We start from the raw sequence: 27694 nt of genomic DNA, 5'->3' as shown, positions 1-27694 counted from the left end.
TAGGCCTACGTTTGATTTTCAAAAATACATTCCACTGTTCAGCAAGATATGTTCCAATCTTTTTTACTCTAATTCAGCTTCATATTAATAAACAGCGCAGATGGAATGAATAGTTGATTCACATGTTAACTTTGAAGAATGCATGTCAAAACAACATGTAAAAAAATTTGAATGCACGCAAAAAAATTACAACAATTAGTCCACCACCACCCCACTCTATTTTATTTGGCTACGAAAAACGAGGCCCACCCCCCAAAAAATAAAAAGCAGAAAAAAAACCACACACACACACACACAAAATGATTCAACCCACCCATTTTTTTCAATGTATTACAAAGAAAACACATTTTTTCTTGTCCTTACCAGTAATTTAACTATGTAATAAACCAAATTGGGAGTAGGCCTGAAGTAGGGCTATTAAACTATGGAAGCAACATTAATTAAGTTCCTTACAAGTTACAGCTATCTTAATTCACAGCTTAGCGTTACTTGGCAGAAATTGGCAAATTAAGTTTTTTAGAATATCTTGATGAAGTGTATTACCACTGGGAGAATCTGTGTCTAGAGATTCTCGTAGACAGTGGACGAGTCCAAGTTGGCCTGGAACACATCGTAGCACGTCGCATAGTGGTCCTGTCAAATGGAGAATGCAAATCATGTGTCAATCGACCAGCTGTTACAATGTATCAGTTGAAGTGCTCGATCGATAATTAACGAAGTCAATCAAAATAATTTGTTTTGTGCATTAAGTGCGCCTAAAGTTTTGGCCGACTGAAACACGAACAATGAGGTGTGTTTCAATAGAGTTTGGAAAACCGGTCAGAGTATTAAATAGACACTTGCAGGTGGTATGAGCGAAGTAAAATAGTTTTGAAGAACCGGTGGAATGGCAACAATTGCAAAGCAATTGGTTAAATTTATTGAAAAGTGCACACACACATTTACACATTTAATATTTTTCATGTTTTTGCGAACATTATGTCATTTCAGGAAGACACTGTTCAGTTAAGGGGTAAATTTGTCATTGCAAAAACAAAAAAAAAATGTGAGAAAAGTTTGCTGATAGGCTTACTGCCAGTAATGACATACAAAGAATCACCAAAGAAAACAATTTAGTGACAGCAAAATATCCATAATTCTGCCTGGAGTGAAATTATATCTCACATTAGCATAAAATCCAATCAAAAAAGTAGCAAAATAACCTTGAAAATGGCAAAATAAGGTTGAATGAGACAAAAATATGTGTTTTCAAATATAGCATTTAACTATTTTTATGCATGCCCTTTAATATATTGGCAAAAACGAAAATTGAAAATAAGGTTGAATGAGACAATAATGTGTATTTTCAAACATAGCTTTGAACTATTTCATGCATGCCCTTTAATATCGTGCGGAAGTTGATTTATTTTTAGAATTCAAAGCACGCACTTCAAAGCAATCAAGAATAACTATCCCCACCCTACCCCCCCCCCCCCCCCCCCCCCCCAAAAAAAGATAGTATAAATGTATGTTCATCAAAACAAGGAAACTAATAAAGTCTACCTTGGGTTTTGTGCATCATTGTACATTTGTATCAAATCATTAGGCCGAATAAAAAAAAACATGTTTCTCGTCCGGGATTTTGAAAAAGAGGAGGAAGCAGGGCTTTTTATTTTTTAATTTTTTTATTTATTTCAAGATGGCCGCCATTTTAAAATGTCCTGCAACTGTTGGTGTTTCCACTGTTCAAAGACACTTTTAAAATGAAAGACAAGTTGGACAAGAGAACTGAACATATTTACAGTGTCATTAAGAGTTGTATTGGCATTTGTATTTATTTTCCGATGAATTTGTGGACTTTTCCTGTGTTTTTTACTGCATTATTACAAAAATAAAAAATAATAAAAATATCCAGGCGGTCTCCAAAAAGGAAGCGGGCGGGGACAAGAAACATATATATTTTTTTACTTAGCCTTAAGTATTAAGTGAATAAGTAAAACACTCACCACAGAGTACATCATGCTGCCGTTAACTGCTCGGAGGCGAAGAACGGCTTGAAACACGTCCGCAACATTCTCCTCTTGCAACTGTTCCATCACCGACATCAGGGTGCAGTACACGGCAGAGCGACCAAATCCATTCCTTGATTAAACATTTATGAAAACAGACTCTTTAGGAGATATTTCCAAGTCACTTCATGCTAACATTAAGATTTAAAATTTCAATATTCAGTGACAAGTACTTATATTACAAAATGTAACTGAAGTTGAGAGATGAATCCCTAACAAAATGGGCCCTGGTGAACAGTGACTATTTGAAAAAGCAGTATTATCGTGTATTTTGATTGCAACTTACATGCAGTGAACCACGATGGGTGGTCTTTCCTCGTGCCATTTTTGAGTCACCTCCATGAGAGTGAGTAATCCTTGTCGAGATCTGGGCACCGGCTGATCCGACGGCCAGTCTTGGACATGGAACTGGCAGACAGTTCGTATGGGCTCAGACTAAAGCAAGATTGCAAAAGTATAGAGTGGAAACTAATTTATTGTATTGCATCTTTTCGAGCTTGAATACATTTGTTTTAAATTGAAAATGAAATGGTTAATCAAGTGCATGGTTATGGCTTGTCTTTGTAGAGATTAACGATATAAAATATGTAGATCTGCTGCGGTATTCAATCTAAAACTATTCAACTCGTATCTATTGCATATCCTTTCTCAAGTTAAGTGCAGTCGAATATGTTAGATCCACAGCAGTCTCCTTCAAACACCCTTTGCACATGGCAGAACTTGTTATTTAAATTACTTGTCAAAAGTACTTTTCATTTGTTTAGTAATAGTTACAAAAATAGAATTTACTTTGGCTTTGTTGTTGCGTAGAGAAAACGTGCGCCCAGTAACACCCTTGTACTGTGTAGTCTGTAACAGCTTCACTAGCAGCGAGCCAAATTCGATTGGTCCCTCTTCTGGCCAGTAACGACTCATTGTCTATTCAGAGAAATAATTAATGAAACCATTATTATTTCTTAAATAAGCAGTAAATTCATGGTATACATATTTCTTTTGCATTTTTAAGCAACTTTTTAGGACTTACTTTGTCGTTCTCATCCAAAGGGTTCAGCATGACGATACAAGTCGCTTTGTGGTCGTACACCAGACGCCAAATGTCGGCAGTGGTGTTGGGCATCGGCATCTGGGTCGCGATGTACCTGTCCTTCTTGCGATAGCCCTACAGGGTGAGTGCAAACTTGTTACAAGTAGATTATCAAAATCAAGCATCTAGCCTAAACACCGAGCAAATTGAACGGGATTTGAACCCCTGAGCTGTACTTTAACTTGTAATTTTACGTAAGCAAGTACAGGCAAAAGTTGTAAAGGCTGTGGCCAGATAACTACCGGTAAAATTTACAGATTTTTTTTTAGGATTCTTGAATCGTTATGACAGTGAAGGGAAATTTAGACAAAGTCGCTATATTACCGGGAGGAAGCTTGCGTTGATGTAATTGGTATCATCTTCGCTTACGTCGGTCATCAAGAATGGTCTGGATCGATCAGCTGCAGCGATTATGCCATATTACAAGAAAGAAATACCACTGTTAGGTCTGTAAATAACAAAATGTTGCTTGAGGGATGTAACATCTAACAACATCACAATCTGATGTTGATTCTTTCAAGCAATCTCAAAACATACATCTTAATTCAGGCTTATCATCAGACCCCAACACGGTGAATAGGGTTTGTATCTAGACACCAGCGCTTTACAAGTTATCATTATTAGGTCTGTTATTTGCATTGATTTGGCGTGGTTTGTAACAAATAATTATGTGCTCGAATGTAATCTAAATTACAGAATGATTGTAGTTTTTTTTTCAGTTAATTGCCTTCCGTCACATTGTGTTCTTGACATTCAGAGGATTATGTATTAATCCCGTGGCTATGTTTATATAGTGCAGTAATATCATGTGACATGTTAGCATGATATTACTTTGTGTTTTCTTACACATCACGTAGCTATCTTGATATTGTAATTATAAATCAAATGCAGTCTCCCCCCTAAATATCAATTAGGTTGATACTATGGAGGCATGAATCCTCAGATAAAAATGTAAAATCTTCGAACCTTTTTTCAGGTTGTTTTCTAAATAAATTAACTAATGGAATGAATTGCACTTCAAATCGTGGCACTCACTTGGAATAAAATCTGGAAATCTGTTCTTGGATGCATTCTCTGGTAGCTGTGCTGATCTGCTGCGGTTATTGCGACGACTCAGTTGCACTTCACCCAACGTCTAAAATAAAACGTTAACTTCCTTAGATTAAGGAGTCTCTCTCAGCTGTCCTAAGCAAATTCAGATTAATTCAGTTTTATCAATCAAAAGGGCGTAAAAAAAATACTGTGAGCAATTTTTTCTTGGTCATGTAGTGGAAGGCAAGCTATTTGTAAATGTTTAAATTCATTGTCGCTGAATGAACTAAGCTTCATTTATTGTCCTTTTCCAAGGAAATATTTTTCAAGAAAATATTTTCCCCACTTGTCCTCTACCTTGTACTGTTTCTCTATGCCTGTTTTCTTGGAACCAGTTTCGGTCTTCTTCAGAGTAGTCAGCTGTCGACGGAAGTTTGTCATATCGTAGGTAGTCTCGCCAGTCATAGAGGCCGCAAGGAGGGCGTCGAAGAGAAATTTGTATTGCTCCTGAAAAAAATTATTCAGATCAAGTCTTGATTTCTTGACCAATTCGAAAATGATGCCTTTAAGTCAATTAACAATTTTTTAAGTCAATTTAAGTTTTCTCTTAGATGGTGTTTGTTTTGTATTTTGAATTAAAGCTGTGATGGTGCATCAGAGTTTCTCATCATGTTGAACACGTGAGTTCAGAGCTTGTTTTGGTGAAGAGAAGGTCACTGTTTGTGTGATAGAATATTCCGTCGTAGAAACGTAGGTTTGAGCTACACTGACGTAATTTTATACAGTGTCAGATACACTCATCAGTCTATGGCTCTCCGATAATTCTTTCGCTTCAGTAATATATGACCATGTTACATATCATGTTTCACATGTTTTCTGTCAAATGTTTTTTTTTTGCGTAACTGGACTACCTTACCGGAGTCTGTACCATCTTGATCCGTTTTTGTCTCATGCGATGGATGAAGGCAAGAACATTGACTTGTCCCTCCTGTTTCATCTGTTCAAGCATTGACTCAAGGCAAATGTAGGTCCCTGTGCGACCAACGCCGGCACTGAAGTGGACAAAAAACAAACAAACAAAAAACCCCACAACATTTTGAAAAGAACAGTCTGTTAAATGAATGACACTGTAATATGTTTTCTCTTTGAAACGGCTGTTTCTTTCTTGTGTGTGTGTGCATAATCCATAGTGCTTATGGAAACTATAAGTTTGAAGCTGGTATTCATTTTCTTCCTCACTGTCGTTTAGATTAGCATGTTTAGACCATTTTGGAAATGTTTGGTAAGCTTTCATTTTGAAACCTTTTTTAAAAGAAGATGTAATCGAGCTTTAAGGACAAGGTTTTGTCTGATGACCAATTTCAGGAAATGGTCTTACCTGCAGTGTATAATGGTTCGTCCTTCGTTGTGTTCAGCGTTCACCACTCGCATGAAGTTGAGCAATGGAGCGGGATATTCAGGTGGTTTCATGTCTGGCCAGGTGTTGTAGTGAAACTGCTTCAAAAAGCGACAATCGTCTTCATTGTCGATCTAAGTTGACAGAAAGTAAAGTTGTTTCGAAGCTAAATGAAATGCACTATGCAATGTCATAGTTTGAAATAAAGGTAAAAAGCGGTATGAAAATTTACCTGAATGACTTTGAAAAGCCGAACAGTGTGATCCAGGAAAACTCGTTCGTCGACAATCGCTACAGATATATCCGAATAAGTTGACGTTCCCGTAGTTGGCCAATACTGCAAACACTTTGCCTAAGTTTACGACAAATTGATTTTAAAAGTTTGTAAAGTTAGTCTTAACCAATACAACATGTGTTTCTTAGCTTGAAGTGGCATTGCCAAAATGTTGGAATATATTTATTGTAATCATGAATTATTTTTTTGGGTACAACCTCACATTGGAAAATTGGCAGTCCTCACAATGTCTTCTCACGATGTTCGTGTTTAGACCAATCGGAAAAAAAATATTCATAATTTTTTGATATCAGTCCTGAAATACATCACCTTTCCATTTTCCACCGGATTCGTCAGCATGACAATCTTATCCACGTTCATCTGCCACACCATCCGCCACATGTCATTGAGAGATGCGTTGTTAGGTCCTAATGAGATTACATAACATTCAATGTGCTTTAATATTTCCTGTGTATAGTAGAGGGAATATGATTTATACATACTCATATGAAAACAAACGGTACATTAGGGAGATCATTTCTAGTAACTTATTTTACAGTAGTGAGACATTAGTAATAAGGGAGACATTTGAGTGTATCTCGTATGTTTAACTAGAACCAATTTTACCGTCGCAAGTTGCTTAAAACGATTCCTTAACTCGAAAATAGTATAATTAAATTTTCGGTAATTATTATAAAATAATATATTAACAAATGTTACCTTGGCTGGCGATGTACTTGTCCGTCTCTTTGTATCCCTGCAGTCAAAAACGCAAAACTGTATCAACTTGCAGAAATTATATTGGATGCCCCCTGTAATATGACTTACTGATAAAAAAGCCTCAAGTATTGCAAGCTTGCTGTTATACTTATTACTCATGGAGTCATTCCAGAATCCAACTCACTGTTATTTAGTTAACTTACATCTATGTAGCAGGCATTAATGTAGTCCGAATGAGGGTCCTCCTCTAAACGCGTCAAGACAATGCGAGAATGATCATCTGTGTTGGGAAGATCGGTGTATAGTTAGAAACATGAAACGAAAACCTCTTAAATTAATTGAAGAACTGTGATATGATTTGGTTTTTGAAAAACTTCTCAAAGATTGAACATACAGGCGATGACGTTGGCAAATCGGTTCTTCTGCCTGTTTTCTGGCTTCTTTGCCACTGTCCACGGGTGTAACGGACCGTCTGAAAGGGTCTAAAAAATAAAATGACAAACTGGATTGAGAACCACGAATTTTGATTTGAATATTTTTGACCTGTAAATCCTAAGAATTGAAATCGCTCTCTCTCTATGTGTTTTTCCCAGTAAACCGTACATAATTGATTATATAATACTCTTGACAATTCACTTCAAAAATATATCACCGCGGAATATTCAATATACCATCGTCAAGTTTTACCAACTCTTTAAAATTTGTAAAAACATGCCCAGATTATGTTTATCCAAAAACACAATAAATACGGTACCCAAATCTCTACCAATCGAAACAATCCAAACGAAAACTGTACCTTGTAGTCTGCCTCAAATCCCCTTTCCCCTGCAAGTTCCTTCGTTTTTATGTAGTCAGCTAGCTTATCAATGCGAACGGGTGCTGGATTCTTGAAAGGCTTCTGCCTCGGCTCGGGCACAGGTGTAGTTGGTTCCGCAGGTGTAATTGGTTCCGCAGGTGTAGTTGGTTCCGCAGGTGTAGATTGACCCCACACTTCATCACACTCATTGTATGCGTTAGGTTGAGTTACTGCAAAAACATAAAGTAAACATCGGTTTACCTCAGTAACCGTGAAGGGGGAACCGCATTCGGATCAATCACCAATTAGATTGTGAGATTGACTTCTTGAAAGACAGCAAACTCTTAACGGGAAGAAGTCTTGAGTTTTTTTTTGAACTTCAGACTCAGTACAACACAATTTGTCTTGAAAGATTTTGAGAGAAGAATGCGAGAACAATGACAACACGAAGAATCTGGCGAAAGAGAGACAGATTGTAGTTTAGGCTACTTTGTTTTACAATGTGCGATTGTTATGACATCATTCGTCGAGCCTAGACATCAACAAATAGTGTTTGACCTCCAAAAATATTTGGATATATAGTGTTAAAATGAAAAACAAAGTCACAAATCAAATATACCTGCCACGTCATCATTTCTCTGTTCCAGTGACAGCATCAATGATCCCCTACCCTCAGATATGTCTTTAGCTTGAGTGGTTCTCCTGTTAATTAATTCAATTTCAAAAAAATAAATTGGGTGAAGTTTTCAACTTGGCACCGTTACTTTCCCTTTTCTATATATATGGCCGCTGATATTTAACATAAATGGTCGAAGATATTTTTATTGTTTTGTTTTTACCTTTTGTAAACAAAGATGGCGGCTATAATAATTATCACCAGTGCCAACACCAAAAACACCATTCCTACAGCAAGTCCTGTGGAATCATTCGGCCGTGATACTATTACTGTAAAGAAGATTCAAAACACGAAATTTACCTTCCATTACAATCTTCGTAACTGAACATTAACAGAAAATTATTTTTTACATTACTTAAAATCCTGAATAACCAAAAGTGGCCTTGAGCGGAGAGGTGCGAAACAAATGCTGTTGGTTAAAGTCAAGTCGTATCTGATTATGTTTGAGATATTTATAAATATATTACATAATGTTGCTGGTTCTCTCATGGTACCCAGTTAAATACTTTATGAACATAGCGCTTTTTATATTGAGAATACCTGTCACGGTCAAGGGTAGAGAAAACTTCACCGTTGCTTCCTAAAGTAAACCAAAACGAAGAAGTGAAAAAAATAAAACGTTGAAAATCAGTTTTTAGTACATAACTCCACAACATTAGATAACAAATAACATTTTTTTCAGTTATTGCAAACTTTCTCTCTGCATTCATTATTCAAATCAGTTTCAATGCACTCTATTCATGTTGACCAGTTTGTCATCAGACCCGAAGTTTAACAAAGTGCTTCCACACTTTATTTTACATCTCGTGTCTTGCTTCTTTCTAAAACTCAGATTCATGCCAAGAGTTTAAAAGCATCCGTCTTTAGATTTTGAGCACTATCAAGAAATGATGAATGTCGTGCTTACCGTTTCGTTTCCCTTGCTGACGGAACCAACCCGAATTTCATAGACACTGTTTGTCTGAAGTGGTGCATTGGTATAGTCTCCATAAATCTTGGAGTCTCCGACGACAAATTTGTTTGGAACTTCGTTTTTGTTGAATTCAGCAGCTATGTAGTTATCTGCGGAATCGCTGAAGTGTTGAGAGATCGAAGCTTCCCTTCGAGCCACATCAGAGGACTTGACCTTTTTCACTTGTACGATGAATGATCTACGAAAGGGAAGGAAAATATATATTCTGACGCCAATAAGCATGACACTTTTAATTCATCATGAAACATCGCTGTCAATGGGAATGTATTGTTTTGGCAACTTGACAGCAAGAAGATCCTAGTCGGTCATCTTAAGATTATAGGAAACCCATGTTAAAGCAAAAAAAGTCTCCGGTTTCTGGTATGGAGCTTGCCCTAAATGTGGTGCGTCGACGCGGGTTTTTCCCCTCTACTTTTTTTTCAAAAGTCGGCTGGTGTTGCAGATTAGGCTTCGATCCTCTTTAAACCATTTTCAAAATCCTAATTGTATGTTTATCCACAAAGGTTTAGTAATTTAAATCCTTCTATAAGAAGATTGAAAAATTATCTAAAACTTACTCTATGTACTTTCCACCAGAGATCAGGGCTGTTAGACCAATTGTTACGGTAGTGTCGGTCGTCGCGCCTTCGAATACCTTCGGTTTAGATGGTGCTGGTATGTCTGTTTAAGAGTCACAAGGTTTTGTCATTCATGATGTAGGCCTATGTGTTCAAGAAGAGCGAGTGCACTGTTTCTTTATTTAATGCGTACTTTGAATTATGGTAAAAATGCAGAGTTTAGTTTAGTTTGGTATCTTTTGATTAAACACGGAGAAGATTTTATTTAATAGGAAAGTGGCCAACATGATTTTTATCCCCTGGCCGTATGCTCAGAAACTTCTAATTTGGTTTGTGAGTTGCACTTAGTAGTCTTATCAAGCCTATTGATTTCGGGGATGACAGGTCAAAGGTCAAGGTCACTATTGCTTTAACAATAGAAATCTTCCATTTTGGTTTGATGTTTGAAGGCTGCCCATACCACTTGTGGTATTGCAACTGTTTTAATTTCTTGGTGGTAGTATCTAAATTTACTATTTCTGTTACTTTGCTTCCCAGGATTGATATGGCTATAGTGCTATCCACTATAGCCACAGCAATCCTATGCATAAGATCTATATACGCTATACTAACAAGACATTAAGGAGAATTGGGATTAGTTACAAAAGCACTCTTCCATAAAGTAAGGAAAAATGACTCTTACCTTTCGATGGTTTAGTGTAAACTTGCAAGAGTTGTGACTCGCCCATATACCACATGTTTTTAGCTGAAACGATGAATTCATATTGTGTACTTGGTTCGAGATTGTCCTGTACAAATGGAGCGCTGGCCGTTTCATTTTTGATGAAAGTATCCGTTGGAGTGAAATCTGGTTGATAAGGTCTTTCTATTGCCCTGTATTGTACCTAGTCAAGAAAATTAAGGATTTTGATGTTAACTCATGGCAGTATTTATGGTAAGTTATTGTAGCACTATTAAAATATCTAAAACAGTTTTTTATACCACGCATGATCTTCAAATGATGCAGTATATGATTGCTGGTAGATAACGAGATAATTCAACAGTGAACTTGTCAAAAAATTCAATAATCTTTTTACTGTCCTCCTGAGAGATTGCTTTGCATAAGAAAACAACTTTAAACTACTTTTGGTTTTGCTGTGCTTTACTTATTTTTTTTTTTTAACTTACAACATAACCACTTATTGGTCCCTTAGGGGCTAGCGGCGGATCCCAATCCAAAGTAACCCGCTCATCAGTTCGATTTGTCCAGTGAAGATTTTGTAATGGTCCTGGTACTGTAAAAGGAAGGAAAACCAATTAAATTTAACACAAAAAACGAGACTGAACAAATTGTCGTTTGGCAGTTTTCAGTAAAAGTCATTCAAGAACGTATGACATTCAAAGGACAACATATTTATAGCTAAGATTTCAGTGAAGTCCTTGTCAAGAAGAAAAACAAGCAAAGAGATTTTTTACCTCCTACCACTGTCGCATTGATTACTTCGCTCCACGGACCATCCCCTATTACAGTCTTTGCTCGCACCTGGATTTTAATAATAAATGATATTGGGCAAATGGTGTACTGTATACATTTCATGTGTTTGTTGTAGTTCAGTGAAATCTTAATGTCCTTCAATGAATTTCAGATCAGAGCAAGAACCTTGTACCCGAGTTTGATCAACATGTCAACATGCCAATACAATGCGTAGTTAATCCTGTACTCCAATGCCAAGTATTACCTCGGTATGATTAAAGTGTACAGAAAAAAAAATTTATCGAAGGGCCCTGAATTGTCTTGCATCTAAGTTCAGTTACACGGTGTTTTTGTGTGTGTGTAGATAATTGGAAGTCAAGCATACTCGGTATCACACTAGCGGAGGCAGTGATGCCTCTAGGTGTGCATCGCATTGCATCAAGTCCACTCAGTTCTATCTCTCGTTACTTATTTGTAAATACGCGAAAAAAGAGAAGAATTTACCTCAACATTATAAGTATTATCTACTCGAAGGCCATCGATCCTGTACGCCACGGTGATGCCCACAGCTGTCTCCTGACGTGTGTCATGATCATCTCCCAATGTCCAGGCGACGTCGTATGCTGTAATATTCCCTTGCGGGGGGTCGGGTTTCATCCAAGTAACCGTGATGGAATCTTCACTGACATTCGTGATGTTGACATTCAAAGGGACTGTTGGTTCTGGAAAAGCGAAGGATATTGGTATTGATGCAGGTGTCATTTGAAACTCGGGCTCCTATGGAATCTGGTCTTTTATCCTTAAATGGACTTTAACTCTCACACGTGACATGTCACTGTCCTAAATTTGCCTTCACTTTGGCTTCCCTAAACGCATTTGCCGAAACTTACTTGCTTCTGCTGTCCTTACATCCATACTGTTACTGTACGTTCCCGTCCCTTCACTGGTGACAACTGCAACTTGGAAACTGTATTCAACATACGGTATCAGCTCATCTAATAAAACTGATGTGTCAGTAGTAGAATCGGATGCAAGCGGTATTTGCTGTTCGGAAACCGTATCAGTCAGTTTGTATTGGTATCCGGTGATGGGTGGACCTGGCTGACCTCCACATGTTGTTGGCACACTCCACGAGAAACCAAGGCTGCGTTTCTTGATGGACGTAGATTTCACTTCTCCTGTGAAAGGTTCCGTATCTGAAATGAAGTCCCCCCAAAAGGGAATCATGTCCCAAGTTAGAACTTTGCTGTGGTACCCTGTGATAAATGTGTCTTTTCATCTGAAAATTGGGCTGAGGCGTAATGGATTCGAATGGAGTCCATGTACAAAAAGATTGGTTGTGACTTGTCTTACCAAACATTAAATGGATTTGTAAATCTATTTCGACGTTTGGCAATGAAACATTCCCGAAGCCAATCATTTCCGACAATGGCTTTTGTTTTCGCATTAATAATGTGGATACAAAAAAAGCTTGATTTATTTCCCCGGTTTTATTACTTAACCCTGAAAGGGCCAAGGCGGATTCCACCCCCTCAACTATTTCCGCGATACCCTTGCAATTTTTTTTCCGACCCAAGCTGTCCTGACTTAGTCTCGAGTCTTGCGCATCTGAAATTTTCCATAATCCTATGTAGTGTCTTCTTCTTCCAAGTTCTGCTCCAACTTCATAATGTTGAAGACTTAGGCACATTGTTGGGTTCGCAACTTGCGGATGGAGTGCGTAACAAGAACGTAGTATGTACAACAAGCAGAATTACCATTTGCGCATATGAATAATTAATTAGCCATCATTCCAAAACTCTTCACCCTAATGTCATGAAATTTCTTTTAGTTCTATTAAGTTGGTGTATACATGTACCGAGTTTCATAGTTTTTCGTCACTCGATGGCCGAGATATGAGGGGGAGGCAGAATCCGCCCCCCCCCCCCCCCCCGGGCTGTGAGCTGGTGAGAAAAGTGTTTTGATTATTCAAACCAGATAGTAGACAAGAACGCTCATATTTTACATCGGACAACCGTTTTTGGATATTCTGCACCACTTTTGATTCAATAACTGTATCATTAATTTTTTAGTATAAGGCGAAATTCAATCTTGCATTTATCTTACTTGAGCATTGACAATTGATTCCGAAGTATGACGAGTCACAACCACCGTTGGTGCATTCTCCTGTATCCTTACTGCAGGTACCTGCACAGTGACATGTTTGCTTACAGTCAGCTCCATACTTCCCCTCGGCACATTCTAATAAAGGAAGAGAAATCAGTTACATTTTTCATTTATCGATATGCGTAAAGTTCATAGAAATTTCCCTAAGGTAACAACGAGGTATAATGATGTTGACTTATACTGACATGCCTTAACTGTGTAGACATATAGTATTTAAATAGGTTATACTTCCAGCCCTCAATTGTAGTGGCTGTAACAGGTTGCCATTTAGGTCATTTGTAAGAAAACAAGTATTATATATTACCAACATTAGCTGACTTGCAGACATTAAAGCAATCGTTAACATTCTCTGGATTTCACTTAAGGCGGTACTGGGCCTTTTCCCTGCGATATTCCCCCTCACCTTGCGTGCATTCTAGTCCTGTGAATCCTGCAGCACATGAGCATCCGTAAGGATCAGGAAGACAAAACAAACGACCCCGGCAAGCATAATCGTGATCATCGCCAGCAGAACAGTTATGAACACCATTTTTACCGAAGACATTGCGGCCGCGTACTGTATGCAAATTATATAAGTACAATGTTGTAAAAAATAAACAGAAATGGTGATCTTTATGTATTTTTCGGCCTCAAAGCAAAAGCACAAACCTCCATGCGTGACAATATGCCTGATAACAAACCTAATTTTATCAAAACTACCAAGTGCTTTGTTGAATTAGGCAATATTGAAAAGTCATGCATGTTAATTAATCACGCTAACAGATTAAGAGCGTATATTTCCATCCTACTTGCTAAGATTCACTTTTCGGATCCAATTTGATTAAATGTATTGCGCCATTGATACTTACCTTGTTGACATTGTTCTCCACTGAAACCCGGAGCACATATACAGGATCCAGTCTTGGCATCACAAACGCCTCCGTTGTAGCATCGACGACAGACATTGAGACAGTGAGATGATGCTGATCCCCACTTTCCCGAAGAACAACCTGTCAAGAGAAGTTGACAAAATTAAGAAAAACATTGATTGAGAAGAAAGTGACCTTTCTGGGGTCCTTTGATGGTTTGGGGTGTCTCACTCCTCAGTCAAAAGTTGCTTGTATTTGGCAAATATTTCATCGTTCTGCATTATTGCGAATGCTCTTCTTTTCAGACATTCACATTATTTGAGCCATTATTTTAACAGCTAATTTAAATAGACATAACCTCGCACAATAAGCCTCATGGTGCCACGCAGTTGTTGATCCTCCTGGTCAGATACGAAGCAGCTGTAGACTCCTCCATCACTCACAGCAACATCATCAATAGACACACTGAGCTGGTCATTCCAAGATGTGACATCACTTCCATTATGCCGCCATCTGTAGTTGGTGTTCGGTGCATGTTCATTTTGCATCTCTAGTCGAACTGAGTCCCAGACACTAGCTACCTGCGTTCTCTTTGCTGGACGGATATGGACGTTGGTTTCTAAAATGGCACAAACCATGAGAGGCACATATGTTAAGAGGATTTTGTTTGGGTAGAGGCCGTGAGTATCAAGATGTGCAGTTACGCGCTGGGAGTTAACGATGGGTATAATGACGACGACGCACATATTTTAGTGTTTATCCATAAACAACTTCACGCTATCACTGCGCTTTCAAGGAGGCCCCTTTCAATGGCGAAATCATTATGTGAGGTATTGTACAAAGAAACGAATTACCTAAACAATATCAATGGTACAATGCATTCACCATTGAAGGGGGCCTCCTTGATTGTACACTAATAATGTGTTTGAAATGATCTAATGACTAATAAGGCGTACAAAGTTTAAACATGATTACCATCTTTAGGCAAGATTACGGTCAGTATCTTCGTGTTCGTCCTGCCAGCTCTACTCGCCTCACAGTAGAAGACACCCGTTCTGTCGATCCCATCCTCTTCGGGTAGGTTGAGCTGTCTGACCTGACATCCTAGGAGTGGATCTTGTAGCTGATTGGACCCTGACGGAAGGTCATTACTCCCTCCTGTTGTCACTTGACGACCGAATGAGACATCAGCGGAGATATCGTTGGGACCTTTGTAAGCTGCAATTATGGCATTGGCGTCTCCAGTTTGACCAAGTAGAGCAGGATTGGTGACAAGAGTAAACTCCACATCCCCATCTGTTTTGATTATGAAAACGAGTTATCGGCGATGGCTTATCCAAACCATAGCTATAGTCGGCATTTCTGATTCTTGATTATGCGTATATATGTACATGCATGTGCAAGCAAACGGTACTTTCGGTTTTTAGGTGGTATCAAAATATAAGCAATGTTTACAACTGTAACGACGAAATCTTTTGATATCATGTGACAACGAAATACATTACGATTTACGTAGCCATCTTTAAACCAGGTTTGGATACTTACAGGATAGTCAATAGTGTTTTGGGAGAAATTCGGGAGAGGATTAAGGTTGGTTCATAGAAGTAAATGGTAACATAACAATGAAAGTGCCTCGACTGGTTCATATCATTGTACGTGACTGACATACTTCCATTCCAACACTCACCCCCTCCTTCATCCAAGTATTCTCCAACCTCGACCTCACGCATGTGAAGGATTTCATTTGTACCCGGGATATCCACGCTGACGAAATGGGCGGTGACCACCGGGTTCGCTATTATCTCAATCGGTTGCGTTCTATCGATGGCTTGCTCTTCAGTGACTGTTCCTATCGCTCTGTTTGATAGGTGATCTTGATTCAACCCTGCTCGTATTATAGCACCTATTAAACGGCGAGCTGTAATGTAAGAAGCACATGGAAGCGAAGAGTTTGAATTGAGTTCATTTTAAACTGAAATGTATTTAGTCTGAGCAATTTCCAATTTGAAGGCGGGGGGGGGGGTTGTACCCACATAGACCTTTAACAATTAAAGTCGTTTGACCTTGTATTGCTCCTTAAGTTGAAACAAAATGAAAAAAAATTCTTTGACATTAATGCTTAACACTCAGTATTTTCATGTAAAACAAACGTTGGGGATATAACAGATATACTCATTGAAAATGGAACTCTCTGCTAGTGGAAGCTCTGATTTCGAGTAAACGTGATAGGAATAGAAGTGAGCCGCTATGACACAAAGGAGTACCCTGGTAATCAGGTCCAGAGAAGTTCAGCTACTGCATTTGGCTTGGAAACCTTTAAAACAATCCTTTAACAAAGTTATATTCAAGTTTGAGAGCTCAACTAACAGCACATACACTTTACAGCAATATTACCACAATCGGGCGCGGGGTTCCCGCATTCGTAGTCTTGTCTATTATATATGGTGATAGTTCTCAAGCAGTAGATAGCTCCCAAGTCCAATCTCCACCATGGATTTGTCTTTAGTCCCGCTGGATTATAACCTGTGGATAAATCAGAATATAAGACGCCACTAAAGAGGGTTCTAAATTCGCACCGGCATGCCGGTGTTATATGAAAATCTTACTCCTATGAAAATCGGACTTTCCCCCTATTATTGGTTAGATTTTAATCCCTCGCATATGACAGGTCATTCTCCTATAAATAGGCATATTTATAGGCTATTATCATGCTTTCACATTCGCAATACTACCAACGAGTCCATATTTCATGAAGTCGGATATTCACATTACACCGGCATTACCCCTATGACTTCACATGTTAGGTAATTACTTGGTGTTTGTCACACATGTCGCATGCATACATGTACGACATGTACATGACTGTTAACTTTAACTAGCGGCCTGGTGCCTACATGTCTACGTTCATAGATTTCATATTCCGCTGATGTACATTCATATTCAACGAGAAGTTCATCTCGAAGTAATCTGTATCAAATCCATAATCGAACCACTTTGTGTAAAAATGAAACATTACAACACGGCATCAAATGCTATTCCTCAGTTACAGATAGCATATCGGGGTCCCTAAATGTGTTCACAAAGAAACTCAAAACCAAGCTTACGTCAACCATTGTATAAATCTTTTTTTGTTATGGTCTTATCTCCTGTTTTTTTTATTGTATTGTGTTGTTAATTGTACTCTTGTAATAAGTCACTTGTCCTTGTATTTTTATGTTTAACAAAGTTAATGTTATAATGTAACTATAATACGCGTGATATAGGAAATGGGATAGGCGGAGGAATAAAAGCTCTTGGCTTCTCCTGATCCCCTATGCTGACGCTTCTGTGTATCCATTTTTTCTGTTTTAGCCTCTGAAGAAGAACTTGCTATGTTCGCAACGTCAGGCCACATTAATTTTAAGATTTATATATTTCAGGTCCATCCAGTCAGTAAGCAGTTTGCAGCAGTTTTACTTTTTTTCATTTTAAAATAAGTTAAATCCAAATTTAATGTATGACTTGTTTTTACTTGCACATTAATTTTACTACTTATAATGTATACATCCAATGTTAATGTCGGCATGACTAAAAACAGTTGAAACAGTGAAAAAAAGAAGAAAAGAAACTTAAAATGAGAACGCCATATTATGTTAAGCTACTTACGAGCATCAGGGACAACCATAGGCCTATGCAAGGCAGTATGTAACTTTCAAAGAGGTGCCATGTTTACAGTGTTTGGCACTGTGCCATGCTTCCAAAAAAAACAAACCTCTGCGACGTTTTGAGTCCGGTCAAGTTACGATTTGACCTATAGGACTTATTGCAGTAAAATCATTCAAGCGTCGAACAACTCCAAACAAAACTAGACATATGTTTGTGGACAAACATAGGGCTGTTTCGGCATTATGTTACAGACTGATAGGTAATGCGGGTGTAGTAAAAAGAAAATGCAAATGTAGATTTATAGGTTGTAGAAAATGCAGCTTTAATGTGAGTGAGATGTCATGTCAAGACGTCATCATGACGTCAGTTGGATTTATGTATACAACTTGGCGGCTTAGGTTCATACCAAGCTACAACCAAATTGGATAGTATTGTGCTGCAGACAAACCATATAATAGAATAATGGCCACTTAATGTTACGTAAAACTCCAATTGTAGCAGGTCTTCATTCAAGGTTTTCCCCCAGTTATAAATTGTAAAGAGTTTCCTTGTAGTGATTTATTTTATTCATTACCCCTCGAAGCTGGCGATGCGGGCTTAGTTCGTATTAATGTGCTCAATTATAAGTGTATAGGGGTGTTTACAAAATAAAGGAAACTGAGAGCAATCTAAGATGGCATTGGCGGAAGTCAACAAAAGGCGAAATGCCAAAGATCAGTATTTAAAACCAATGCAATCACATGTGTCTGAAGCATGCACTGGAAGGGGATGTTTTGGCAGTATTACCCACCGTATTTGGAAAAAATTTAATTTTCTGCACATGTCACACGCTTGTGGTATATTGCTAAGCTTTTTTTCGGGTTTTTTTTCTTCAATTTTTGCAGTCAAACTTACATGCAGTCGTTGCGTCATTTGAATTTGTCATAAAGCTTTGACCTTAAATCCGATTAATATAATTAAGACAATTTACTTTAGCATAAATTAGGTGATGACGTCATCATGACGTCATAGTCTTGGCATAATTTTTGTATGAGTGTCTTCCTTGGCTGTAACATTGATGACGATTCCAGATCGCCAAGTTATAGAAATGGTGGCTTGAAAACGTGTACAAAGTCAATGGGCTAACACGTGTACAAAGTTAACGGGCTAAAAAAAATCCCACTGCAGAAAAATTGCACCTTTAAATTTGTAATTTGCCTTGAACTGAAACATTTTTATGAAATATTACTTGATATTCTGACCCTTAGGAATATGTTCAATCGAATAACAGCGCGAAAAAAAATACGATTTCTCTTTCCTTCTCATAGTAATTCTCGGCTGAAGTTAAGAACTACTCAGTAAGATATCAGTGTTGTATAGGAAAAGAATTGTGGAAAATCCCACTGCAGAAAAAGTGCACCTTTAAATACGTAACATAGGGCTTTTCGGCATTATGATTTTGTATTATACGTCCCTGACTATGCGCATGCATGAACATAAAATCTGTCAAAGTTAGCCGAAAATCGGCTAAAACAGTCACTGTGATGTGGACAGGATTTGACCTCGGCAACACGTGCTCTGCAGGCTGTTAACGTACGTGTATGTACATATACAAATGTAGACGTTCTGTGCATGTTTCAGAGCAGAGGTATTGTCAACCTGAAGTTTTAAGCGTGCGAAGGGCATGTCCGAGTTCGCTTACTGCCTCGAAGCATTGAAATGTTTTAGACCTACCCTTAAATCGACAATTAAAGTAAAAACTAACATATTAAAACACTGCCATGGTTGATTTTTCGGGAATTTTCAAAAGAAAAAGGATCTTTTTATTATAACTTCCGGTCTGATGACGTCATTCGCCTTAAACTTCGCACACGTCTTAAGTGGGTCAAGTTCATCATATACACCAATATTTAGGCGATTCCGACAAACTTCGCCACAGACATCTATTCAAAATAACTTTCTTTTTGCAAATTTTCAACCTGTCGCTAGAGGGCGCTCGATGATTGCATGACGTCATTGGTTGATGATTTGAAGAATACTTTTAGCCAAGAGACTAACACCGTTAACATAAAATCTGTCAAAGTAAGCCGAAAATCGGCTAAAACGGTCACTGTGATGTGGAAAGGATTTGACCTCGGCAACACGTGCTCTGCAGGCTGCAGCTGACTGACATACGATGTATGTGCGTAACGTACGTGTATGTACATAGACGTTCTGTGCATGTTTTAGAGCAGAGGTATTGTCAACCTGAAGTTTTTAAGCGTGCGCAGGGCATGTCCAAGTTCGCTTACTGCCTCGAAGCTTTGAAATGTTTTAGACCTACCCCTAAATCGACAATTAAAGTAAAACTAACATAAAAACTGCCATGGTTGATTTTTCAGGAATTTTCAAATGAAAAAAGGTCTTTTGATTATAACTTCCGGTCTGATGACGTAATTCGTCTAAAGCTTCGCACACGTCTTAAGTGGGTCAAGGTCATCAAATACACCAATATTTAGGCGATTCCAACAAATTTGCCACAGACATCTATTCAAAATACATTTTTGCAAATTTTCAACCTGTCGCTAGAGGGCGCTCGAAGATTGCATGACGTCATTGGTAGATGATTTGAAGAATATTTTTAGCCAAGAGACTAACACCATTAAAAGCAAGTTCATATCTATTACCATTTTCAAATAATAAGCCACTTCCGGTTTTGGCCTTTTTCGACCGGAAGCAAGGGTCACGTGATTTCACGCACACTGAATGAAATAAAGACCTCAACCTACTCTACCACTTGCCGATAACAGAATGCTGCGGACGCATACGGTTGATTTCTTATGCATTTTTAAATATTAAAATTGTCACAATGTAATTGCCTATAAATACACACCGGATGACGTCATCATGACGTTATCATTACACAATGTTGTTTGAATTAGGGTCTTTGCTTGGACAAAGATCGGTGCAAATGAATTACTGGCAAAGAGTAAAAAATGCCCTTTGAAAATCGACAATTGTTTTGATTTCTGTGTACAAAGTCTATGGGAAAAATTAAATATTCAAAATTCTATAATAGATTAGTCGATGACGTCACCATGACGTCAATGTTCGGCCCACAACTTCAGATGCTGGTCTAAGTGTGTGCCAAGTATAAAGTCAATCGGATTGATTTTAGTGCCCAAAGTGCCTTCCACTGTGAAAACGTGTACAAATGCTATGGGCGATGGCTGAAAAAGAAGGGGGAAAAAAAAAAAAAAAAACTCTAACGAAAACAAAGGCTGTTTCGGCAAAAGTGCCGAAACAGCCAAAAATAAAAATCTTAACGAAAACAAAGGCTGTTTCGGCAAAAGTGCCGTAACAGCCAATAAACATAGAACATGTGAAAAATCTCCTATTTTTCTCTCCAGTGGAAGTATGTTGATGATCTCAGTGTAGTTGAGATTGTTCCCAGAGGTGAACAGTCAAATTTGCAATCTGATGTTAACACACTTGTGGACTGGTGTAATGTAAACGATATGAAATAAAATCCTTTGAAATGCAAGGCTATGCAGATTTCTTTTCTTCGTAATCAGGTTTTTCCCAGTCAATTGCAAGTTAATGATGATGATGACCGGCAAGTTCAACAGAGTGTCAGTATGGCTTCACGTCGACTTTACATCCTCAGTAAATTAAAAAAAAAAATCAATTTGAAGTTCTTGATCTTATTGTAATATAGGTTTTCCCGGCTATTTTATACGTTTATAATTCGAATTCATCGTTTCTAATATTCTAATTCGTCTATCAACATCGATTTAGTGCACTTCCAATTTTTAATTTCGTCTTTGTCGGTAAAATTTAAATTCGGATGAAGCAAATTCAAACAACGAGCACACGTTTTCATCGCGGAGTATTCGATTTCGTCTCGTCCACGCCAAATCTTGTTATTCGTTCAATACTGGAATCTGCAGTGGTTGTGTGGTCATCGGGAATTACGGAAATCCAAGCTCCAAGAAAAAAAAAAGAAGAATTGGCGTTTAATTATTTAATTGAATACTGTCTTGTCCTATCACGATCTCATGGAATTTGTTTAATATTTAGTCATTATTCCAAATATGCGAACAACTGGTTCTGAAATTTGCGAAGTCCTTTCCTATTTCCAATAGAAATAAGAAGCACACAAAATTTAATAAAATCTACGAATAAGAATTCAAAAATACAAAGACTCACCGGTACCATCCATGGTACAGATGCTGAATTCAGCATTCTCAAACTCATTAGGTTAACTGCAAATTCCAATCCATCATTTTATTGCCGCTCTTGTCATATGCCCTTAATTCTATGTCCATTTTTGCACTTGTCATTTTTGTTCTGTTTTAATACACGGGGACGAACGCCAATTGTTAACATTGTTTTCTTCTTGCTGTTTTAAGTTTTAATTTATTGAATAATCTTTAATTTGAATTTAATTTCAATTTTAGAATGATTACGTTAAAGCTTGGTATGGGCAATTCTTTGGTAACGGAATTACGGAATTTTGTCACTTTGTCAAGGATTATTCTTTCCCAAGAAAATATGTTCTATGCTAGGCAACTAATCTAAACATGGAAAGGGAGCCAAGACCCAGTAGAATTGATTGACCACTAAAAAAAAAAAATCCCACAAGATTACCCTTTAAGGGGCGGAGCTTAATATCGGTAACGGAATTACGGACAGAGGACAAGCATATTTGAGTTCTCGCGTAAATTAATAAAACTCTCTGAAGTTTTGAAATTTTAAAATTGGACACTACCTGTTATTTGTAGAGTTCAGGGGTGTTGTTAACTACAATGCAGAACAATGTTGAAAAAATAATCACTCTTTTCATAATTTGCATTTTAATCACGGTAACGGAATTACGCCTGGGCGGTAACGGAATTACGCCATAGGTTTACATGTAATAGGTAAATGCAATACTTTTACATTGAATTCAACATAAACTCATCACAATACAAATTTTAGAAGTTTATAAAATGCCACAAGGAGAAAGCTAAGTGAAAAATCGGCAGATCAAAATGTAAATGTAGGCCTAAACATGTCTGGGCTTCATTTTTTAGGTCAAAGGTCAAGGTCAAATGAAAGCAATGTATATATGTATATTTCTTTTTACCGAAAATCGAATTTTACTATGAACAATTGTATTATCGTATTTCACTAGTTTATCGTGGAAAATACAATAAAACTGCACTAGTTGGCATTTCTGAGCAAGGGAAGATGTTAAGTTATGCCAAGTAGAAGTACAAATACAGTCTGGTACTCAACTTTCATATACTTGTTGTGGAATATATTTTCTGTGGGTACCAGACAACGGCTTTGGCAACACATGTATTTCAAGGGAATGTACATCATTGGCTTTTGCTGTAATTTCAAGAAATGAACTATTTGAGGGGTTAGTATAATAGATCAAATATTTGTTACACTGACATGTTTGAAGTTTTGCGTTCGAAAATGCTGGAAAAACCAAGAAAAACAAAACTGTTCAAGTAGTCTGGTTCCTTGACTCCACTAAAGGTAAAATGGATCAATTTATAGATGCCGGAAAATTGGAGGGTAAGGGAACCAGACTAGCTGGCCTGCACCCGTTCATGAACATGTAACAAATAGCAAACAAAATTTGGACTGGAAAGAGTTTTTGTAAAGTTGGAGCAGTAGTTGAAAAATAGTTAGGTTTTTCCAACGGTGGTCGGCCGACCACCGTTGGAAATGTATACAAAAATATAATTTTCTTGAAAATTACTTCACACCAGGTGCCATAAGTTTACAGGATGCTTTAGACTGTCATTTACCAACATCCTAGCAAGGTATTTCGTAAAAACTTGGTAGTTTTATTTTCTGATGTTTGAAAATGTTGTATATTCCCTTTAAGCATCCAAACAACTATTAGCATTTTTTAAATAGTAAAAAAGAAAAACTAAAAGTAAAAAATATCAATGGAACACCTGATTATTTACAAATTAAAGAGGGAAATGATTTAACAAGTAATTTAGTATTTAAAGTTATTGTCCAAGGTTACATGCAAATCTCCTATTTAATATGTCATGTACATAATTTGGAGAAAATGTGCATACTTTGTGCATGCGTAATTCCGTTACCGTAATTCCGTTACCATTTCGTAATTCCGTTACCACTTGGAAAAATGCCAAGAAATTACTATTTTAAATTTTTTATTTTTCATTTATGTTTACATACATGATTTGAAGAAAAAAAACAAGAAAATTTGTGAAATAGGTAACTTTTGCCATTTTTTCGGTAACGGAATTATGTGCTAATTTTGACATTTTTAAATGAAGGCCTACACTATATATATATATATATTTATTTTTTTAGATTTTTTTTTAATGACCCTGAGTAATGTTAGTAACTTGTAACATCATAAAATAAATCAAATCTTTTCCCTATAACTCAGAAAGTAATACATACACAAAATTTTATTTTTTTACCAAATCTGAACGTTTTTAATCACAAATTGCAAAAATCACTGTTTTTACCAGAAATATGTATTTTTTTTCAATTTCGTTTTTTGAACTGAATTCCCCATTTAATTGAGGTCTGGGAAAAGTACAAAAAAGGTTTAATATGTAAATATTTATTTTTGACATTTTTTGCTCTCCCATGGAGAATTGCCCGTATACATTCGTAAATTTTATCGTAATCTTGCAAAACTGAATTATTTAAGTCTTTGACTTTTTATGTATAAGTGGTATTTTTATCAAATGAAAACCAAAATGTATTTAAACTGTAAAGGTGTTTTTCCAAGCACCTTTGAAGATAAAAATGTAGGCCTTTTGTACCTGAACAATGGAGAGCGCACTTTCTTGATTAGTCTGGTTACATGTTTCGATTTACATGCACTATGAAGGCTAATGTTTAGGATCAATGACCCACATGCGATTAACTGCAGCATCGACGACTGTCTGTCGGAAACAATATTCTTAAGGGGCCATTAAAAATTTTCAATATTTTTTAATTTAGATTTTTTTTCAAATTGTGGGTGGGTGGGTCAAGGTAAGTCTATGACAATGACCTTTGCAAATTAAGTAGCGCCCGCTAGCGCATCATGAACAAGTATGAATGCGGCACTTCCACGATGCTAAAAAAGTGGCCGCCATCATGGATTTTTGCGATATGCCGGCAGTTTTCGCAGTTTGGACAGAACAAAAGCTGATCATGAAAAATCCATGGTTGTCGTTAGAACATTTTGTTCATTCGTCCTGTTTGCCGTCCAAAAGTCCCAAAGAAACAGCTTTTGACACTTAGCGGCAATGAAAACTTTTCCAAAAACGACATGCCTGCCGTGCAGGAACGCCAGTGGGATGTAATGACGAGTTAGGCCTTTCGCGTATGCAGCTTTTTGCGTCGTTATTTTTGTTACGGTCCTCGCTCTTTAGTTTGGGTCACATCTTTTCTTCCATGACCAAAATGAAATATTTCTTTATCATTCTAAAATTAAATTTGGAAGACTTTTGGAATCGTGGAACACTTTTCTTCTGGGGTGAAAGTGTACTACAATACGGACTCCTACTTAGTCCAGTTTTGCAAATGAGGTTCATAAGAAATGAATTCCGAATTCCTAAACAGACTTCTGTATTGAGATTACGTTTTAAAATAATTGTGGGCAAAACATGTTGAAACCTGACGCCACTTTTTTTTTATTCATAATCATCTCAGTGTAGGTCAGTCTTTGCCAAAAAATGACAAGACATGAATCTGGGACTGAGATATATTTCCAATTTTTTTTTAGGAAATACTTTGAAAGTTGTCTTGACTCTCCATATCTTTTGTACTCAACCGCTGATGAAGTGGCGTCAGGTTGCAACATTTTTCCCAAGTGGGATCAGTTAGTTCTATGAAGAAAATGGAATGCTCTCACAAGTTATTTTTGTGTATTTATTTATTTTTTTGCAGAGAGGCCTAGGCTAAAACTTTAAAGACGTACGAGTAACAACAGATATTTGTGTTTCCTTAACGGAACGGGGCCCGAAACTACACCGTTTTACTATCTTTTGGTATTAGGCCTGGAAATATTTTTCTAAAGATTTGTTAAGGTTTTTTTTTTTTAGGGTTTACACCGTCCAAAATTCTTGTACTTAATGTCACCTTTTCCCAATAATTATTTTTTTTTGTTATTTGTATTTGTATCTAATTGTATTATAAAAAAAATAAAATAAATTAATATGTATGTTAACGTCATGAAGCCATGAGGCAGATCTAGCCTATTATTACTTTAAGCAAATGAACTCACTGGCATGCGGGCAGGGAGGTTCGATTGAGAACCCCCCCCCCCCACCCAGCGTAAGGGATTGGCACGTTTTATGATTTGTTTACAATTGTCATATTGCCTAATTTCTTTCATGTAATGCTTTCACTTCGGCTAAATTTTAACTTCTAGAAATTCCATTCTATTTTTTTTCGCTTATGTTTTTTGAGGATAAATTTAAGAACATTTTGAAATTGAACAACTTTTACCAGAGACATAAATTTCTAAATAAACAAACTCATGAATCCGGGATGTCTTATAATATCCCTAAAACTTAAAGTAAAGCTCGCCTCATGCCTATGTGCGTGTGATGAAAAACTGAATAAAAGCTTGCACTGGTTGGATGAAATCAGATTGTTAGTATGTTAAACAATATAACTTCCTGGGCCTGACAGTGATTAAATAAATTCTGTTGCAATTAGTTCTAGGTCAGGCCCTATTTTGTAAAGTGATGGGACTATTTCGCTTGTATTGCATAAATATAAGGAACGGTGGTGAATGTTTATAATAAAAATATAGGTTCCTCTCACCGTACAGTATTTATATCGCCAAACCAAGGAAATTGTTGTGATAGAAAAGAATCATACATTTGGAGCTACTTCACAAATGTATTTCAGTTTTTCCATTATGCTAAACAATATAAGTTAGGGCCTATACGAGTAACAGAACGATTCAGACAGTGAGTCGTCGCGTAAACTTCTGAACTTCCTCGGATCGTTGAGGTCACCGTTATCATCTCCATTCTTATTCAGTTTGTAAAGAAATGGTCGTACCAATCAAATTGCAAAAGCGGGTATCTCGTATCAAAATGAATAAATATATTGGTTCGATACATCTACGTCCAGTAATTAACTTACCCGTATGCGAAAGTGTGCTTAACTTATTTCCATCCACAGCGTTCCCTGCCACGAAGGTTTCGCCACTAACATCTGGAGCAGTTGAGCTCTGATTGGCCGGTTTCCCAACCACATTCAAGGATAGCACTATGAGTTCAAATATACGATAATAAGTGATTGAGCGAGTAAGTGGGTAAGTTGGTGACAGAGGGAGATTTCACCCCAACAAACTTCGTAAATACGTTTGGGTCTTTTTCCCCCTACATTGTCGGAGTTGGTCTATAGTATAACCTCTGAAACAGAGAGAGCGAAGAAATATGTGTCGCCGGATCCATTAGAAATGTTTGATTCGTGGCTTTAATGGGTATGATTTTGGCTTTGCTCATGTAGATGCTTTTTAAATTAATTATAGCAAATCTAAAACAAAGCATACATATATACATTACAAGCGTATAATATCAATGTCAGTTATAATGTCGACTCATTAAGTACAGTATGAACGAAAATTACAGTGACCCCTTAAAAAATCGTCTTGAACCAAATACATGTGTGTCATGATTATAGAGTCCGAGCGCACATAATTATACGCAGCAGAGAAAATTTTAAAAGCAGCCGATGCCGTTTGTGAAATTTCAGTGGGAAATTATCAAAGCATTCTGAACACTTGATCAGTGGTTCAAACTCTTAATGTAAAATTGGATTTGAAAGGGGCACCTTATGATCATAACATTATCGAGTGCATGACAGGTATTGTGCAAGAAAAATAGGAAAGAGAAAATACAATCTACGTTCACGTAGTCACAGATAACTATTGTATTTAAAACGATTGATTTTTAAAACAGAGAAATGATCTTAAAGAGAAAATCAACTTTTAGCTTGTTTACCTCCATTGAGAAGACAGGCGTCCATCAACAACAGCAGTACACCTAAACGATCCCAGCGTAAAACCGACGCCAT

General features: G+C 37.2%; 1 protein-coding gene across 1 annotated transcript; it reads right to left on the bottom strand.

Annotated features, from left to right (window-relative positions):
* Positions 1-379: 379 nt before the first annotated feature.
* Positions 380-27694, bottom strand: LOC119722273 (receptor-type tyrosine-protein phosphatase mu-like). The gene is made up of 32 exons (XM_038192316.1): positions 27622-27694; positions 26759-26884; positions 16418-16546; positions 15711-15941; positions 14999-15319; positions 14382-14642; positions 14024-14164; positions 13579-13731; positions 13116-13250; positions 11900-12205; positions 11514-11731; positions 11012-11078; positions 10724-10830; positions 10239-10440; positions 8190-8289; positions 7970-8052; positions 7351-7580; positions 6949-7036; positions 6758-6834; positions 6555-6591; positions 6165-6262; positions 5793-5912; positions 5543-5694; positions 5081-5216; positions 4522-4671; positions 4168-4267; positions 3457-3533; positions 3073-3207; positions 2838-2966; positions 2335-2483; positions 1986-2121; positions 380-633 (listed from the first exon to the last, which is right to left on the bottom strand). Exons 1-32 carry the CDS (start codon positions 27692-27694, stop codon positions 562-564), a joined length of 4539 nt encoding a protein of 1512 aa, XP_038048244.1. The 3' UTR covers positions 380-561.

The sequence above is a fragment of the Patiria miniata genome, unplaced genomic scaffold (assembly GCF_015706575.1).
Source record: "Patiria miniata isolate m_02_andy unplaced genomic scaffold, ASM1570657v1 HiC_scaffold_15, whole genome shotgun sequence".
NCBI lineage: Eukaryota > Metazoa > Echinodermata > Asteroidea > Valvatida > Asterinidae > Patiria > Patiria miniata.
The sequence above is the reverse complement of the archived record's forward strand: the minus strand, read 5'-3'. Positions and strand labels throughout refer to the sequence as shown.